This window comes from Gracilinanus agilis, chromosome 2 (assembly GCF_016433145.1).
Source record: "Gracilinanus agilis isolate LMUSP501 chromosome 2, AgileGrace, whole genome shotgun sequence".
Classification (NCBI taxonomy): Eukaryota; Metazoa; Chordata; class Mammalia; order Didelphimorphia; family Didelphidae; genus Gracilinanus; species Gracilinanus agilis.
In genome coordinates, this window is record NC_058131.1 from 285,306,794 (window position 1) to 285,326,069 (window position 19,276).

A 19,276-nucleotide genomic window follows, 5' to 3' on the forward strand; every position below is an offset into this window, starting at 1 on the left:
ATTCTGATACACAATGATTTGTGTATCAACTCGAAGTCATCACTGTTATCTGTAAATTTCAACTTTTGGTAGTAGAGCCACATGTTTCTGAGAAACCTCAACCTAGAAGTCTCACAGATTTTTTGATGAAATTTAAATTATGTAACATCTAAAAGAGCCTTCTGTGCCATTTAAACATCCATTTAATTAAAAAACCTCCTTCATTGAAATAGGTTACTTTAGGCAGAGCCTTGAGATAGGCGCTGGTGGGAAGAAAAAGATGAATGAGACAAGGTCTTTGCCCTCGTGTTTATGATATAGTTAGAAAAATGAGTAACACGCATGAAATGACAGAAAAGACAGTATTATAAGATAAGACTACAAGATTAATGAAACTGGTTAACAAAAAAATGAGATAGTATACCAAATGAGTCTTGTTCAAAGTATTTTTCCCCAGAAGCCCTTACACTTAGCCCACTAATGTTGCTATGCTCAAAGCATTTCTGGGGTCCTCTTTAGAAATCGCCTTCAGATCCAACTCACAACTGCACACATATTTTTTTTCCTAGTTTTTGAATGACATCGCATTTGTGACCCCAAATAGTATGAACCAGTTTTTTCAATAACCACTCCCTGCCTTCATCAGACTTAGCTCTGAATGACTACTGGCTTCTTATAAAAACAAAAGGGATTAATATTTTCTATTACTGAGGAAATTCAAAAGAAAGGCAACTCAAACAAGTCTTGGGCTCAGGTAGAAAATGGAAAATTTCATAAGAAATTTAAGGGTTTTGTTCTTTAAAATACATTTACTTGGATTTAGGGAGGCTGGATATCTGCTTTGGGCAAAAGATGAAAGAAATAAAGAGAGACCAGAAGAAATCATGGAAATGCCACCATGGAGTCCAGGGGGAAATAACTAGGTAAAGAAAAATAAAGGCCCATGAAAGATAAATGGAGTTTTTTTTGGGTTCCCCAAACCCTTAAATTCTACTCTACTGAAAACATAGGTGTAAATGAGGTTCCTTAGGACAACCACTTTGAACTCTTTAAGAGGTAGAGAACAAATTTGAATTGCAAAGGGTTTGTCACAACTCAGTATGGAGACTGAATGACATTTGAAGTAACACAGGTTTGAGAGCAGAAAAGCATGAGGCAAGGCATGTTAATGGATAAAATGATCCAAGCTTATGAAGACGCTATCACGGCATGAATCTTACTCAAAAATATTTACAAAGGTTCCCGTTTTATGACATGTGGTCTCCAAAGACTGAAGCATTCCATGTATGGACATAACAGTTGAGATGAGGCAACTGAGATAATGAAGGTGTGTCTGATGTAAAGTATCCAGCTGCTGCTAAAGGCCTTATGGCTGACTCTGTGGAGTGTCCCTAGATACATGCAGTTTCTAAAGGGAAAGTACTACAAACAGCTCTGACCTTGAAAGAGGAAGAAGAGAACACCAGTGTCTGCCCTGGTGTACCAGTTTCTTCCACACAGGGCTGCAAACGAAAAGAGCCTGCCCGCTTCCATTCCCAAAGCCAAACAAAACCAGGAGTCACTCCCGTGAGCCATGAATAGCTTATTTATTTCATAGACTTGAGTGCTTTAGTACAGAAGAACAGATATAGAGATGATACATGTTTGTGCTTCAACACTTTCAAACATTGAGATTCCAGTAAATTCAAGGTAAACAAGTTTCAAGACAGACTAGCTTTTTTTTAAGTTTTCCTTTTGATATTATTTTTATATAAATAACCAACAGAAAAAAGGAAAACAGAAGGTTTAAACAAGATCCCAAAGCATGTACATTGCTATTTCAAAGGAAGAAAAACAAAACCAAGAGCAACAAAAGTTAAAAAAAAATAATCAGTGCAAATGTTTATAGCTTTTGCCCTAAAGGGAAAAAATATCTTCAAAACTGGGGAAGAGGGATAGAAGAGACAGGTCTGAAAACAAAGAAGAGGCAAAGAGTTGATTCTCTCAGTGCAAAGGGAAGGTTTCAATGCCTTAAGAAGATAAGAAAACACCATAATGCATCTAAGAGGGGAAGGAGAAGAAAGTCATCTGAAAGGAAAGGAAGAAGGCTTGCAATTAAGCTACCATACATCAAGCTTGCAACAACATCACAAGACACATTAAGTAATATACACACAATCGGCTGGGATGGAGGGGCAAGGGGCTGCTGGGCCAGGGGACTCCCACTGCCAGAGCATTTCACTACTGGACAATGACAGCAGAAACAGATAATGTACACGCAACAGGGCTGAATGCAAAGCGGCATAGAGCCTCCAGACTCATAATAAGACTGCCTTGTTTTGTTTTAGAATTAAGTTCAATACAAGGTGGAAATGGCCTTATTTGCGTTTTTAAATTCTCATAAGCATGATGTCATCAGAACTCACACTATGGAAAATCAATTACTGTAATATGAAACTGAAGATTTCTGGAAAGGGATTTTGTTCTCTGGCATGTGGGCTATAGACAGAATCTATAATAATTTATCTGATGTATCTGGTCTGCAAGTAAGTGAATATATTGAAGTCTTGGAACTCAAGACCCTTCTGTGTGGACTAGGGACCAGAACCTTGTCTATCATTTTCTCTACCAAGTTTGACCCTAAGGAGAATTAGGTACTTATCTATTGCAGGTATGCCTGGATCAGGTCACATTGAACTCTGAGGAAAACTGACTAACACTACGGTTTTGGTTCAGTTGACTAGCCTGGGGGCCTCTGATTTGTATATTTAAAATTCTAAGAAAACAGATTTCCTTTTTAAGTAGATATGAAGTGTCAATGAGAGTGACACCCCTCCCTTCAGTTTACACAGCACTGTGTAAGTGGTGCAGGGCATCAGAGGACAGATGTGGCCACACCAAGGTCATCTTCCCTTCTAGGCAGGAAGAGATACTGTCTGGTGTGACAGCCCTACCCTGAGACTGCAGCTGTACCCTTGGGAGACATCAATCAGGTGCTGGGCAAAGGCAAGGGTCACGTTCTCCATAAGACCAACTAGATGTCACCTGATTTCTACTTCCAGGTACAACTGGATCAAAAGAGACAATGGGGGATGGGGGACTGGGGGGGGGGGAGGCGGGACAAAGTACCAATCTGCATTTTAACATATTCCAAGAACACAGAAAACTCTACTATGAGAAAAAATGCCCAATAAGAATGGGAACAATTCTACCTGCATCCACCCCCACCCCCAGGAAAAAATGAAAAGGAATTTAAAAAACCAAATTTCTACCTATCTGTTTTCAAGCAGTTTCCACATCAAGCATTCATGTTGCACTGGGGTTAGCAGAAGGTCACAATGCCATACATAATGGAGGAAGAGGGAGGAGGTGTCCAGTCATTACAGTCTGAAAATCTCATTAGCAGTGCATCACTTGAAAATGAATTTCTCCCTATGCTCCCTCTCTTTTATATAAACACAATGCATTATTTCCCTTTGTTTTAAACAAGAAGAAGGCTTCATTAAACACAAGACCAAAGAGGGAAAGTCAGGGCGTGCAGTGGGGATTGATGGAAGATGAGAATGGGTACTGCAAAGTAACATCTAAGACCAGCCATAGGAAGCTGCCAAGAGCCATGGAGATTATTCACTTTTTGGAGGGGTGGTTTGGTTTTTTAACTGGCGATTTCTTCATCTGTTTTATTCAGCTTCTTCAGGGTGTCCAGCAGTTTCTGTGGGGTTAGGATGTGTGTGGCTCCTAGGAAGGGCAGAGGAAAGAAAAACAAAGTGAGTCTTCCAAGGAAGGCCCTGGCCTTCAGATATCTTTCTGCTCTTCATTTCTAGATACCTAAACCTGCCAGCTAAGGGGCACGGGCAGCTTTTCCACCCCCACCCCCACCCTGGTTTTGATGACCCAAAGGCTCAGAGGGATCTGGTTAGGGGCAGTGTCAAAATATTTGTGGGAGAAAGAAAAAAAAAAGAACTCCTTAGTTCAGGCAGAAATTGGGACCACACCTAGGAGTAGAGCTTGTTTCCATTAAGTTGCTCCATATATATTATCTTTGACTTTGGGAAACAATGACTGGCAATTCCTCTTCTGAACACCACAGTGAAGCCAGAATGGAGGGTGTTAAGTTTCTTTGCAGAAATAGCAGATACTCCATGGGAAAGGGTGATAGTGGTGGAATTGGGAGAAGAGGCTGTCAAATGTGAGACCCTGGGATGGAGGTGGGGGTGCTCTCTGGGATCCAAATTCTAGGTGCCACTATGGAAATGTTGGTGGGACCTCAGGTGTGCAGGGGAGGGGAGCTTGAGTACCTGAGGTCTTACCTTGAAGATACCGCGCATTGTTAGAGATTGGAAATGCTTGCAAAAATTTAAGCCTAATGGAATTATATATACTTCTACTGCAAAAAAAAATAAATTAAAAAATGAAGGCCTTTTTTAATAAGGAGAGAGAGAGAGAGAGAGAGAGAGACAGAGAGAGAGAGAGAGAGAGAGAGAGAGAGAGAGCAAGCAATCTAAGTGAAGTTAAAATAAGATGCATGGATTGTGTGGTTTGGACATGGACCAAACAGAAGAAGAGTGATTGCGAGCAGCAGAGTGGTGTGTGGAGCATGAGGACTGCATGCATGCAGCAGTGGGCTTCAAAGAAAGATATTCCGGGTGGGAGAGAAGGAAACGAAAGCTGTCCGTACTTGAAAATGTGCCTCCCAAGAGACATGGGGAAAGAAAAGGGGCAATCGCAGGTGGAAGGAGGGAGAGAAAGCTCCTGGAAGCCAGATTTACCCCCAGGAATTGGCAAAGGAGTTCTTTAGTACAATCATGGGTCCCTATGCCTTTGCCTGTCACTCACAGAGTTGTCCTGCAACTGGGACAGAGCAGAAGTGCCTCAGGCTAGAAACCTTCTCCCTCCCAGGCTAGTCTAGGGACTGGCTCAGAGATTATTGGGGATGGGAGTGGGGGGTGGGGAAGGGAGATGTTGCAGAAGAAAGGCTATATTGGGAATGGGAAGAGGCAGAGAAGAAAACCTGCATAATAAATTCTCAATAGGAGCCTCTCTCAGGTCTGTGGCACATCAGTTTAAACATCCAGGCCTTGTTCTCTGTACCAAACCTTGCTACTTCCAAGAAAGACAGACTAAAAAACACACTCTGCTCAAGACACAGATTGCTCCTATGCTACAGAGCTGACTCACTACTCTACAAATCTGAGACACCTAACCTGAACGTATCAGCTTCAGAAATGCCACCAGACATTTTTAGAGAGTTCTTTCTTCCAAAGTGCTTTCATGTATATGATCCAGAGGCATATGGAGAGGCAGCTATTGTGATCCTTATTTTATAGATAGAGACATGAGAAAAAGAGTTTAAGTGATTTGTTCAAGGTTACACCATGAACTAGTGGCAGTTCTGAGGCTAGAAATAATAACTGCCATTCAAGAAACTTAAAGTTTGAAAAACACTTAACAGTCATGACCTGTTTTTACTCAAACATGAGCCTAACAATTCCTAGCCTAATGAAGTCAATGTATTTTTTTTTTGCCCTTATTTTCTGTCTTAGTATCAATTCTAAGAAGAGGGGCAAGTGCTAGGCAAATGAGATTACAGCTAGGAAGTATCTAAGGCAAGATTTGAACCCAGGTCCTCCTGACTCCAGGTCTAGCTCTCTATTCATTGAGCCACCTAGCTTGCCCCTTCCTCAATGTACATTTTTTTAAAGTCGAATATATATATAATTCTACAATCATTTTACCAAAGAACCACTTTACTTAGCAGGAAGAAAAACAATTTAGAGGGAATTTCTAACTGAAAGGCAGAATTTGTAAGGAGCGGGAAATCTGCCTGCCTACTTTTCTCCATCACTGTTGATTCATAAATACAGAAGCTAGAGGTTCCTAAGTTCAGATTTTTCTAGTACTAGGTGTTGACTGAAAGTGAAGCCCTTTGCCTAGCCAGAGTTCCTAGCTTTACCTATCCCTGCATGAAAGTTAAATAACCAGGAGGAATCTGTCCCAAGAATGGAAATGTGTTAGACAAATGCCTTTAACCTACCTGGATGTCTTCTTTACCAGTTACTTTCAAATTAATCTACGTCACATAGTAGTTAGGTGTAAAACTCCTAAATGTGGATTGGGTTTAATAAAGAATTTGTTATGATAGGTGTTCATTACACAATCACATTATGAATGACTCATTCTTGTTTTACAATCTAAGTTTATAACTGAAACTGCTATTAGGGGAACAGGATCAACCTCTAGTCAAATAAGTTATTAAATACTCCTATATAAACATCTCATTTGCTGAAAAACTTCTGTATTTATGGATGCACTCAAACTACATGATCCTGTCTCTCTACATGACAGATCAATGTGAACTCTTGCCTCAATGGGTAAATGTTCCTTAATTCTCCTATGCCATCTAATTCTCAGTTCAGAAGTGACCCTATCAATGTCCTCTAGAATACAGTAAGTAATGTCTATTAATGGTTTATAAAACACTTTGTATACACTCTCCTATTTGATCCTCACAATATTCCCATGAGGTAGGAAGTAAAAATATTATCTCCTTTTTGTGGACTGAGGAAACTGAAGCCCAGGGAGATGCTATATAAATAGTAATGTTGAGATTTTAATTCATGTTTTAGGATTCCCTATACCAGTGTTGGCAAAGGTTTTCAAGTTCACTTGCCCAAACTGTAACTTCAAGCTGTCTGTGAGTCCCCCACATTACCCCAGAGAGCAGAGGGAGGAAGTACTCACTTTGGGCAGCTGGACAGAAGGGCAAGACATACAAAAAATATCCTCAAGCACCGGGAAGAGGGGGAACAGAACAGCTCCCCCTGTGCCAGCTCAGCATGCATGCCAATATTTTGCCAAAGCTGACCTATACCATAGCTCAAACACTAAAGTCACTCTCCTGATTTTAGGATAATGTCTGTCTAAAATTATTAGAAGACTACACTCTCTGTCCTATTAGAGGACAGAGATAAACAAAAACTAGGTCTACACCCACCAAATTCATTCCATTTATGTCCTAAAACAAATCTGAATGTCTTTAAATGTTCTAAAAATGCTGGGCTTAAGATATAAGTGCAACACCCACAGAACTTTACTTTTCAATTATTCCTTTCCAGGCAGTATGCTTACATTCATTCCAAAAGCTGGGAAATGTTTGCAAATGGTAGCTCCTGAATTCAGATTTCAGGCTCCAATATGCCTTTTATTGAAAAAAAAATTAAACAACTTATCCCAAGGATAGAAATATTACAAAATGCTTTTTAAAACATATACACAAATCCAACCAAAATATTGCATTTTTCAAATTGCTAGTTTAATGAGGATGATTTTGAGATTATCTAAACCCCTTGATTCTCCTAATTCTGCCTTTAGACACCCCTTTTTTTTAACCCTTATTTTCTGTATTAGTAACAATTCTAAGACAGAAGAGTGGCAAGGGCTAGACATTCAGGGTTAAGTGACTGGCCCAGGGTCACACTGCTAGGAAGTGGTCTGAGGCCAGATTTGAACAAAGGTCCTCTCAACTCCAAGCCTAGTGCGTGTTCTATCCATTGTGCTTCCTAGCTGTCTCCCTCTAATCACCTCTTGGCCTTTTCATGAGACATAAAACTCTTCATGATAGAGTTCATAGGGTACAGGATAATATCAAATCTTTTCTTGACTTGTGAGAAGTTCTGGTAAGATATTTAGTGGAAATGAAATGAGGTTCAGCTATTACTTACGCATTCAAGCATCCAAGCTGACTCTACCATTAACAAAGATAAAGGCTAAGCCAGGGCTGACTACAGAAGAACAAGGAAAAGAAATAACAGATACTAGACACTTTTTCTCAGTCTTATATACAATGCCTGTCCCATTTGTGAGTTGATGTTCATTCATTATAAACTTTATCTTTTCTACCTCTACATAACTTTAATAAGAGTTTAGGAGGAGAAATAGACAAATTAAGCTTTAGTCTAATTCCTGGGAACCAGAACAACCAAATATAAGAAAAGGGCATATGAGATTAAAACACTTCCTGAGCCAATTAGTGATAGAAATTCATGTTTTCCAAAGTTCAATGCTTTCTCTATCATTGTCCCCAAAATCATTTTAGAAGCAGAGTATACAAATTTTCCTCATTTGTTTTTGGGGCAGCAGCTATAGATCTCTGAAGACTGTTTGGCAAAAAAGATCAACTTTGCAAATGGAAAGCTCCTTCTAAGATGGGAAATCCTATCCCAAGAGAATCCATAATAAATCACTATTAAGAATCTCCGAATTTTCACATCTTGTGCCAATCTTCCAAAATTCAGTTCTCAAAAATTTAGGAGCTCTGATGATAAGAATTTCTTTAATCCTACAAATTATTCAACACAGCTATAAAGAGCAGCTTCTTTCCAACACTCACCACCCCCAAAATCTTAAAATACGACTTGCAGCAAATGCTATCCACCTACCTGCCATCTGCATACTATATATCCCTGATTAAGGACTCATCAATGTACTTCTATAATCTAGACTTAAAATAATTGCTCTTATTTTCAAACCTACTGCAGGAAAGAAAAATTAAGATACTTAGTGACCAGTCAGCTAGGAATAGCATGACCATCCCTGTTTTTCAGGATCATAATAACCTATTTCCCCACTGTCTGTGGTCTCAGAGACCTGCAAACTTTTCCCAGGACAAATGAGAAACAGACTAGGAACTGGAAGTGGAACTATCCCTCTTTTGGACAGCCTAGACATATAGTAGAGATCTCTTTATAAATAAACACACTGGCAGCAGTCCTCTAATGTTATCTAGCTGGGGAACAACCATTCCCTGAAGTTCACTGGAAAACGAGTATGGCAAATGGAATGTTATGGTAAGTACCAGGTCCTATATGCCTACATGAATGAATGAAAGGAAGAGAAAAGGCACGTGACCCTTGGACCACAATATTCTTGAGCACTATCTGAATTATAATCTGGTATAACTGGGGTATATTTAAGAAAATAAATAAAATTGAACAGAATGGAGATAATGGTAATATGTTGTTTCTTAAGTCAGTATGCATCCTGCAGGGATCCTTATGTACAGCAGTGGCCCCATTTTCGCTTCGAGTTTGATACAACTAAATTACAGCATGTTAGGATTCTAACTGATTACAGGTGGGAGGCACCTCAGAGGTCATTTAGCTCAGCCCCTATATTTTACAGACAAGGCCACTGAGATCCAGAGATGCGTTGCCTTGCCTAAGAAGACACTGCAAATCAGTAGCAGAAACAAGTAGAGCCTCCAAGTTTCCTGACTCAAAGACCACCACTCCTGGCACTCACTACCCTAATGCTGAAGAGAGCTTAGGGTTTACTAAAGCTACTTAACTTCTTACATGCTACATTCCAGCATAACAAACTACTCCCCACAGGGTCACAAGAATGTAGAGTTGAAATGGGCTTTAGAGGTCACCTAATTAAACTGCCTCACCTTATAGTGAGGATATGAAGTTGCAGAGGAGTGTAACAACTTGTCTGGGGTCACAAAAGTCAGAGCTAAACCCTTAGCCCCCAGTGGAAGGAAGGCAGTATGAGAGACCATTAATTTCATGTGTGGCTAGAGAACAAAGGAAGTATTTTAAAAGTTTTTAAAATACTGTGCAAATAGGTGGTACGGTGGATAGAGCACTGGGCCTAGAGTCAGGAAGACTCATCTTCCTGAGTTCAAATCTGGCCTGCTTAGTAGCTGTGTAACCCTAGGCAAGTCACTTAATATTGTTTGCCTCAGGTTCCTCATCTGTCATGAGCTGGGGAAGAAAAGAGCAAACCATTCCATTATCTTGGCCAAGAAAACCCAAAATGGGGTCAGGAAGAGACACATACAACTGAAAATGTTGACTAAACAAAATCATGGAATCATTGTTTTTGCATTCTTTAGTTTTAATCCATTCTTTAAAATCATTTTTTCACACACACCCCATCTCCAAGTCATTGTCAAGACCTATCCATTTCACTTTTGTAACATCTCTTGAATAAGGTCCCTTCTCTCCTGGAACACTGCCCTGACTCTAGCACAGCCCTTCAAGCCTGGAACACTGCAGTAGCCTACTTGGCAGAAGGGTCCTGCCTGCCTCAACTCTCTCTCCACTCCAATTCAGCCTCCATTCAACTGTTAAGATGATCTTACCATGTCACCTTCCTCTCCCCCTATCAATAAACTCTACTGGCTCCCTAGCGTCTCCAAGACCAAATACCATATCTTTTATTTGAGGTTCAAAGTTCTTTGTAACCTGCCCTCCTATACACACACACACAATCTTTGATCCAGAGACACTGGTCTCCTTATGGTTCCTTGAACAAGAAATTTCATCTCTGCATTCTAGGCCTATTCAGGGGCTGTGCTCCATGCGTGGGATGTTCTCTTTCCTCATCTCTGCCCCCTGGCTTTCCTGGCTTTCTTCAGGTCCTAGGTTATATCTCACTTTCTAAAGGAAACCTTTCCATGTTCCCCTTAAATCCAATGCCTTCACTCTGTTGGTCATTTCTGATGTCTCCTGGATCCATCTCATTTACTTGGTTGTTTGTGTCCTGTTTCCCCTAATAGACTGTGCTTCCTGGGAACAGACTGCCTTTTGCCTTTCCTTGTTTTCCCAGTGCTTAGCACAGTGCCTGGAACACAGTAGGTGCTTAAGAAATGCTTACTGACTGAATGGAATGAGATAGGTTTAAGAATATAATTCTTCATTTAGTGTTCCAGGCAATTTCAATCTGGGGAGTTGAAGGTGGGGGGAGAGTCTTAATGGTATTAAATGTGTTAGCCCAGATCAGACTGTCCGAAAAGCAATCTAAATCTTTGCATTCTGACTGGACCTCTACCCAGGGCTGTTGCATAATTCTTTCATCCTTTAGGATTTGGGAAACAAAGTTCTATTCAACTCTCAATTATTCCTATTAATGGAAAGTGGGGAAAGTAGAGACAATTGAAATAGAGAAAATACTCAGTCTCCTCCCAAGCTAAATGTTTTATTATAGATACTAAGCAATAATACATATTTCATTTTCAAATATGTCCCCTTCCGTATTCCAGTGAACAATGAAATAACAAGGAAAAGGAAAAAATAAAGAATCTGGATTATCTGCCAAATCAACGATATGCTTTTAAATAACCATGAGTTGGTTGTTCATCTAGGATAATGTGGGAAAGAGGGAAATATTTTTGAGAATAGTATGTAAAGCCAAAAGAAAAACTGACTGTAAGATCTTAAAATCTCCAGAGGTTATTAAAATATTTTATACAATAGAAAAAGAAAATGGAATACATATTGATAAATTAAATGATTATAAAATTACTCCTTTCCTAGAAGAACATTACAAAATGAGAAATCATTCTATTCATTACTCAGGATTGGTACAGTGCACAGTGGCTATGACCCCAGGTACTTGTCCTTAGAAACTATCCTTTGTGATAACTATCTCTTACAAGAAAATAAGATTTACATGTACCAACTGTCAATCACCTGGGTTTTACTACAATTCTTTTTAACTCCAACAAATTCACCAGTCCTGTACAGGTCTAACTTATTTTTTGTCTAGTAATCCAAACATCCATTTCCATTGGTATATAGGCTGAACTTTCTCCAGAATAATTAACCTCATCTTAAACTCATATTCATGTCATATCCAAGAGTTTATTGATTCTTCAGAAGCCTGCCCAATCCCCATAAACCCAACCCTGGACTTTGAGGCTAAGGCATTTTGACTCAATTGCTCTTTTAACTCTCATCTCCCCTAAAAGCACTGCAATTCAAATCAGTTAATTTTCAAATTAACAGTCAGTGGTCTTCAGCTTTCTAACTGAGCAGCAGGTAACAAGGTGTGAGGATGTTGGCAAGATTGGGCCCAGAGAGAATTTCATAATGGGGGTTCATGAAGGCAGCAATGGACACATTTTCAATCGGTATTAAGACTGCAAGCATTTTCTAGTTAAAAAAAATCAAATAAAAAATAAACTAAAAAGGAAAAAAGAAAAGAAAAAGAGTGACGGAATAATCAAAGAAAACCCTTCAGAATAGAAGAGTTTCTTTTCTTTAATAAGCTGCTTTTACTTTGTTTCTGGCTCTCACTCCATTGTTGGAGCCTGATCCTCAAAAGATACCCTAGTGGACTCCCTGAAGTCGGGGTGTCTCAGGTCCATGAGAAATTTGGTGGGAGTGAGAATGTGAGTAGAACCTGTGGGAGAACAGAGGCCAGCTGACTGCTTGAACAGAAGTACGTTAAAGGAACATGCCAACTTAGGCCTATATTTTATGTAGCTGATGATGTGTGAAGAAAGCAAGAGACACACACACACACACACACACACACACACACACAAAGATGATACGAACATCTAAGAGAATGATCTAGCATGCATTAAGAGGTGAGCTCATACAGAGGACCTTCTGCTGTCCATGCTAGGCCTCTCCAGAAATTGGCTTGGTCAAGCTGAGATCCCAACTCCCAAGTGGATAATTTCAAGTGATTCTGGAGCAAGGAGAAGAATTTAAAATAAAGGCCCAGCAGAAAACAGCTTCTGTCCAAAGGAACATTATTTGGGTTATCTTCAAAGGACACTCATGCAACAATTAATACAACAGAATTAAGAGCATGTTATTATTAGATACTACATATCAATGAGGACATTTACACAATCTAAAAACAAACTTCAGTGAGAAATGGCCGATCAGACAAATGAAGCTTTAGAGAGATTAGGAGAGAGGAAAGGGAGGCATATAGTCTATTTTAAAAGAATGACAAGCAGCTGAGTTTTCCTATCATGTAAAATGAGGCACCCTTAGAGATAATCAATAGCAGCTTTGTCAGACCCCAAAGAGGCAATTTACAGGTGAGCTGGCTTGCTCTAGCAGTCCGATTAACACTTGAACTCAATTATCTGGGTACAGAAACGCAACGTGATCTTTCCTATTTTAGTTAAATACTATTCATATAAATGTGACTATCAGAACTTGCATACTTCTATCTCTAACATATTTAGAATACTGCCTGATGCTACATTCCAATAGATTTTGCTCCTAACAGGTGCTGGATGGCCTCAGGGGAAAGGAAAAAGTAGTTTTAGTTAGTATCTGCCAATGAAATTGGCTGCTACTGAACATATCCAGAGTAAATTCCATTTCATTTTGGTAAGAAAATGAGTTCCCCCAACTTACTGTTCTATTGCTGAACAGCTCTAAGAGATTACAAGAGCTCCTGAAAGTCTATGGGATTTATTTATTTATTTATATTTGGCCTTTGGCAAAGGACTTCTCTTCCCTCTGATTCCGGAAAAACCAATAGGAAGAGGAGTTGAGGGACAGTGGTGAAGAAGCCAACCTCGTGCTTCTCTACAATAGATATGGAAATTTATGGAACAGGAAAGAGGCTTGTTATACCTCACGCTAATTTAGAATGATATAGCCTAAGGGAAACCCTTAGCAGCCAAGCAATAAAGCTGCACATCCCATCTTTAACAATTGCTTCCATAGCATAAGATATTTCCTCTTATTTCAGGGTAATGAGGAAAGATAATAGGCATTATGGAGGCAAAGGAACCCTTGCACTCTCCCCAAACCATCTTTCACATACTGTCTTCTTGAAATCAAATTTTGTAGGGGAACTGGGGAAGTCGAGGCTGAGTGAAACACACAAACATGAGATGATGTCAGAGATTGCTATGGAAATGCCCCCTTCCCAGTGAAAATGCTATCCTACTCACCTATTAGCACCTCCCACTTTCCATTGGCTTGTGTCACTTCATAAGCACATCGCATCTCGTTCAAGCTCACACCCCCAAGGATGAAAATGATGAGGCGAGGACCAGTTCTGTACTCACCAGGGGCCTTGTTCTTGTGCCAGTGTCCATAACGGGCACTAGATGGGAAAGGAGAGACAAATGTGTACGTACATATATGTATTTGCATGCACCCAGACACACAGTTTCCAAAGGAGACAGAACAATAAGAAAAAATGATTAAGTCACAAATGTATCCCATAGCTGTAAACTACAGGAATTAACATGGTCCGGGGCAACTAGGTGGCATGGTGGATAGAGAACCAGGCTTGGAGATGTGAGATCCTAGGTTCAATCTGGATTCAGACACTTCCTAGCAGTGTGACCCTGGGCAAGTCACTTAACCCCCATTGCCTAGCTTTAACTGCTTTTCTGCCTTAGAATCAATACATAGTAATACAGAAGGTAAGGGTTTAAAAAAATGAACATGGTGTCCCAGGAGTTGATCTGCCATTATCCTTTTTCTAGAATTATATTCAACAAAACCTTCTTTATGCCCCAAACAGAAGGAAGAGATTCACTGGAATTGAAAGGTTTTGATACCAAGTTGATTGTTTTAAGTCTAAATGTTGCATTATTTTAAGTCTAGATCACGGGTTGGCAACGTATGGCTCTCAAGCCATATCTGGCTCTTTTGAGGGCCAGACATGGCTCTTTCTGCAGCAGCCATAAAGTCAAATTTTTTTTCAGGCGCTGTTACAGGAGCGCACTGTGAGCACTGTATGGCTCTCATGAAATTACATTTTAAAAAATGTGGCGTTTATGGCTCTCACAGCCAAAAAGGTTGCCGACCCCTACTCTAGATGTTGCTTGCCTGGACATCTTTGGGCATTTGAAAGCAATAATCACCAAATCTAACATCCCAGTAATGTTTCTTCCATCATTCTTCCACCAATGTTCTGGCTGGGCTGCTACAGATATCTAAATTGCTCCCTGTACTGCTAGCTTGCCCTCTTCTTGTCATATAATTGTGCTTTGGGGCTGTAATCAGTCTAACTTAGTTGTTATACTGCTTGAGGTCTGGCTAATAGAGAAGCAGGAAACCTTTGTCATGTAAAACAATACTGGAAAGGTTAAGCAATGCTTTCAGTTACCATGTAAAGGCCTGGTGCTGACAGAATGGGAAAAAGATAATAGAGAAGAAAGGAGAGAGGTGAAGAAAGCAAAGACAAGGGAAAAGGAGAGAAAGAGAAAAAAGGAGGTAAATATGATAGGAAGTGATTAACAAGGTGGCCTAGCCAGGGTTGTCTACTCATCTTGATTCTTCTCTAGAAACAACTGAGGCTATTATAATAACAGGGAAAAAAAAAAAAGAAACAGCTACTACAGAGCTGTCCAAAGACAGCTTCTCTCGGGAAAGATAAATATGCTTTTAGGACCCAGAGATTAAAAAGGCAAAGGAAACCAAATGGAAATCAGAACTAGTAAAAATATACATAGAAAGGGTTATGGAAGAGTAGATTATACACTCTGCTGTGAAAAGTCACAAGAACCTAAATAATTGGCTCCTTGTTACATTGATAGTTGAGCACTAAACACTAGTTAGTGAATAGAAGTCGCGAGGACACAAACCTAGCAAGAACATAGATAGGGAATGGACCCATGATTTTACACAGAGAACTCCTTGAAAAAGACACTCTTTTAACCAGGCAGGGTGGCACCCTCTTTGCAATGTGTAGTCTTAAGAGAGTAGCTTAAGCACTATGGTTAACTTACCCATGTACACAGGGCTAGTAGGTCTCAGAAGCAGATCTTGAACCTGATCAGATCTGTCTGACTTCAGTGCCAGCTGTCTATCCACTATACACCACACTGCCTCTATGTCACAAGTCATACAAACACACACACACACACACACACATATGTTTATTTATTTATTTATTTATTTTGAGGAAATGTTTTTATTGGTGCTTTTTTATATCTCTATCACCTTCCAGTGACTTCCCAACCATGCCCAAAGACCAATATAGTTGAATCATCTACATATTTATTAACGCTTATGTATTTCAAGAAGAAAATCATGGGAAAAGGACTCCATGCAGATGACAATGTATGATTTTTCAAACCTTAACAACAGAATGATTATATAGATGAAATCTTGCTAGGAATGGACACATTTTCCCCCCCCCACTACTTCTTCCCTCAGGTGTTTTTACATACCTGACAGCAGTGGTACTGAAAGAAGCTGATGAGCGTGTAGAGATATAGGGATAGTGCTTGGTATCAAGTTTATCATCAATAGTGTCCTAGAAAGAGAACAGAGAGAAATCAGTTTATTCAACCTGGATTTTTTGTATTTTAAGTAGGTATATAAACACATATATACTATATCTATGTCTGTGTGTGTATATATACACACACACACATACATGTATATGCAGATCTACTGAATGGTCTCTTTATGGCATTTGTCAAGGCCAGGTCTGTGGCAATCCTTGCAGAGTTTATGCTGATGTTTTCTTTTCATGTGTAGAAATGAAAAGCATGGATTTTCTTATTTTTCCCTAAGATGCCTCAATATTTTTCTTTTTTTTTTGCCTCTATTCTTCTTTTGCTTTCTCTATAAGGTTAGAAGAAATAGAAGGGAAGGGAAAAGGGAAGGGAAGAAAGGAAGAGGTATCCCTAGGAGAGAATGGAGGAAGAAACAATTTCCATAAGTAAAATACTCAATCCAGGAAACCTCAGCAGGTTCTTCTGAAAGAACAGAGCAGATGAAGGGCTACTCATGCATGGAAAGCTTCATGTCCCAAGAGTTTCTAGGAAATGAATTATCTAAGTGGAAAGACTGCCCAACTCCTGGTTTCTCCTCCTTGCTGCCTACATCTTCTAAAAGTCATGGCACATATACAAACTCAGTATGGTGGTTTAGGAGAAGGGAAGCTGACTAATGAAACAGATTTGAAAAGGGAGATAAGACAGCAGAGACAAAAAGATGAGTAGGGTCTAGGTGTGCCACAAAAATATAACTTGACATTCACATGAATTGCTTCTACTTTTAGTTCAGGATTTAAAAAAATATCCAGGTACCTCACCAGATTTAATTCATTTTAACAAATATTCATATTAAGTACCCCTTAGAGTCAAAGCATTGTGCTAGGCACTTGGGATATAAAGACAAAAATTAAATGATTGAGGCCCTGAAGGTTATATTCTATTGGAGAATTTATGTGTGTGTATGTATATTCATATACTATGCACACATACATATATGTTTAAAGGTAATTTGAGGTGGAAAAATGTTAATTAGAGTGTACTATAAAGATCTCTTATCTAAAATCATAATACTCATTCTATATGCCTAACTTATGAGGAAATCACTTTGTAAAATTTAAAATTCTATTAAAATGGAAGTAATTATTATTGGCATACTTCATCTGACATCATTAACTAGTTAGGAGAAACAGCATTTTGGGGGCAGTTAACTTCAGAGGAATGACATTATAAATGGGCAGTGATGTTCAAATGATGTTATAGCAGGATTTTATGACTTTAATGGGAGGTCTGGTTATAAAATATTAATGATATTATTGTGAAATTATATTGACTAGAGCAAGTGTATTCACTTAAGGCTTATACTGTTTTTAGAAACTCCTGGGTTCTTTAGTCCTTACTCTGATTCTATCTTTTTCTGTGACCTTGACAAGTTACTTCATTTCTCACCTCTTTGGGCCTCAGATTCCTTAACTATAAAATTAAAAAACATCTGAGAGGGGCAACTACACAGACAGAACACCAGGCCTGGAGTTAGGAGGACTTGGGTTCAAATCTGGATTCAGATACTTCCTAGTTGTGTGAACCTGGACAAGTCACTTAACCCCAAATGCCTAGCCTTTACTAAATATTAATTCTAAGACAGAAGGTAAGGGGTTAAAAAAAAACAAACCAAAGAACATCTCATTTTCCTTTCCAGATCTAACACTTCAGATTCCTTTTGTGTCCTTTGAAAGATTTCTTGACTAGTAGGTTAATACCTTCATCACTTTCTCTGCCCTTGTGTAGACTTGACCATTACAGCAAGAACACATTCTTCCTTCATTTCTGTTAAAATCCTTCTCTTCCTTCAAGACCTACCTAGCTCACTGGACATATTCTAAATGAAGTCCTTCCTATAGCTCCATCTTTATCATTCCTGGTAGCAATGATCTCTCTTGCTGTGAATTTTCTTAGAAGACTTTAATCAAACTGTACCTTTTTTTTCTGTACCATATTTTTTGAAGTATATATAAGATCCATCCCTAAAGACTAAAAGGAGCAAGGGCTGTATTTTTTTTCCATCTATGAATTCTCATGCCTAAAATAGCTTCTTGCAAATATAGGAACTTATATGTCTGTTGAATTAATATTATCAGCTACCAAAGCACAAATGAAACATCTCTCACTCCATACTTCTTTATTATTAGTGTTTTTTCTGATCTTTTAAAAAATGTCATTAGTTGGGTCCCTGTGATTTTAAAACAAGTTCACATAAATAACATATCTAACAGACATGGAATTCGTGAACAAGCATATAGCAGTATTTTGGGTGCTCTTCTTTAAGAAAAGAGTAGGTTAGGTTTGAATCAGATGAAAGGTCCATGTATCCTTGGATTTAAATTATTATGAAAAAGACTTCATGGTCATTGGGTATATAACCTTGCATCAAATATTAAGCAAGGAAAGAAAACTGTACTCTCAACAGAAAAGTCATGTCTCATGCAGCCTATCACTGACCTCCATAATGTCTTTAATCACTGGAGTCCATCGTGAAAGCTGGTAGGTCTGCTCACTAATGCGTTCCTTCCGCTCCGGCTTGCTTCTGCGACGCAAAGTGGACTGAAAACACAGTTTCTTAGTCAGAGGCCCACTTCTGAATTAGATCCCAAATGATTCTATGATGAATTAGGGAACTCAGAGGAAGATATAGTGTTCTGGACTTTGGACCAAAAGACTATGGTGGTCATTTTTTGCTAGTTATCAGTGAGTGACCTCTAAAGGCAATCAGCCTCCATGACAGAACTGTTAAATGGGAATTGTTCCAAATTTATCCTCCTTGGGAGCCTGTAGGGAATCTAACTGATGTTTTCATCTAATCATCCAGATGTTATTGAATCTAAGGTGACTGACGGCTATCCATCATATCTTCAGAGCTGTGAGCCATAAGAAATGTAGGTCAAACACCTAAATCACACTGTAAGCCATTCTAAAATGTACAGGTAGATAACCAATAATAATATATTACCCATTACGTACAAAGATAACTATACTACTGAGACCATTACTCTTGAGTCTACTGACTCTATTACTCATCCTCAATAGGGCCCATGTTGTCACTTATTTTTTCTACTGTTGAAATTGGACTGCCATGGGCCATCTATACTTGGCCAACTGTCTTAAAAGCACATAACATTTACCATGGAGTGAGACAAGGACAGGGGGGAGTCTGTAACTGTGGGGTCAATTTTCTTTTTTTGTAACTCTGTTTTTGTACTGTTCTCTAGCAAACTGAACTAGCCAGTGTAGAGAAATATCTTTAAATGTATCAAAGGCAAGTCT

At 39.1% G+C, this 19,276-nt stretch overlaps 1 protein-coding gene across 2 annotated transcripts in view; it reads right to left on the reverse strand.

Annotated features, from left to right (window-relative positions):
* Nucleotides 1-3,487: 3,487 nt before the first annotated feature.
* The window catches only part of STXBP1 (syntaxin binding protein 1), a 39,700-nt gene continuing 23,911 nt past the window's right edge, over nucleotides 3,488-19,276 (reverse strand). Inside the window, exons 16-20 of one of the 2 annotated variants that reach the window (XM_044661364.1) lie at nucleotides 18,455-18,556; nucleotides 15,905-15,990; nucleotides 13,670-13,824; nucleotides 12,021-12,144; nucleotides 3,665-3,696 (exon numbers count right to left, since the gene is read on the reverse strand). In XM_044661364.1, coding sequence (XP_044517299.1) covers nucleotides 12,035-12,144; nucleotides 13,670-13,824; nucleotides 15,905-15,990; nucleotides 18,455-18,556 — 453 coding nt within the window. In that variant the 3' untranslated portion in view covers nucleotides 3,665-3,696; nucleotides 12,021-12,034. Of the gene's footprint in view, nucleotides 3,697-12,020; nucleotides 12,145-13,669; nucleotides 13,825-15,904; nucleotides 15,991-18,454; nucleotides 18,557-19,276 lie in introns of both variants that reach the window. The other variant, XM_044661363.1, reaches the window with a different exon arrangement.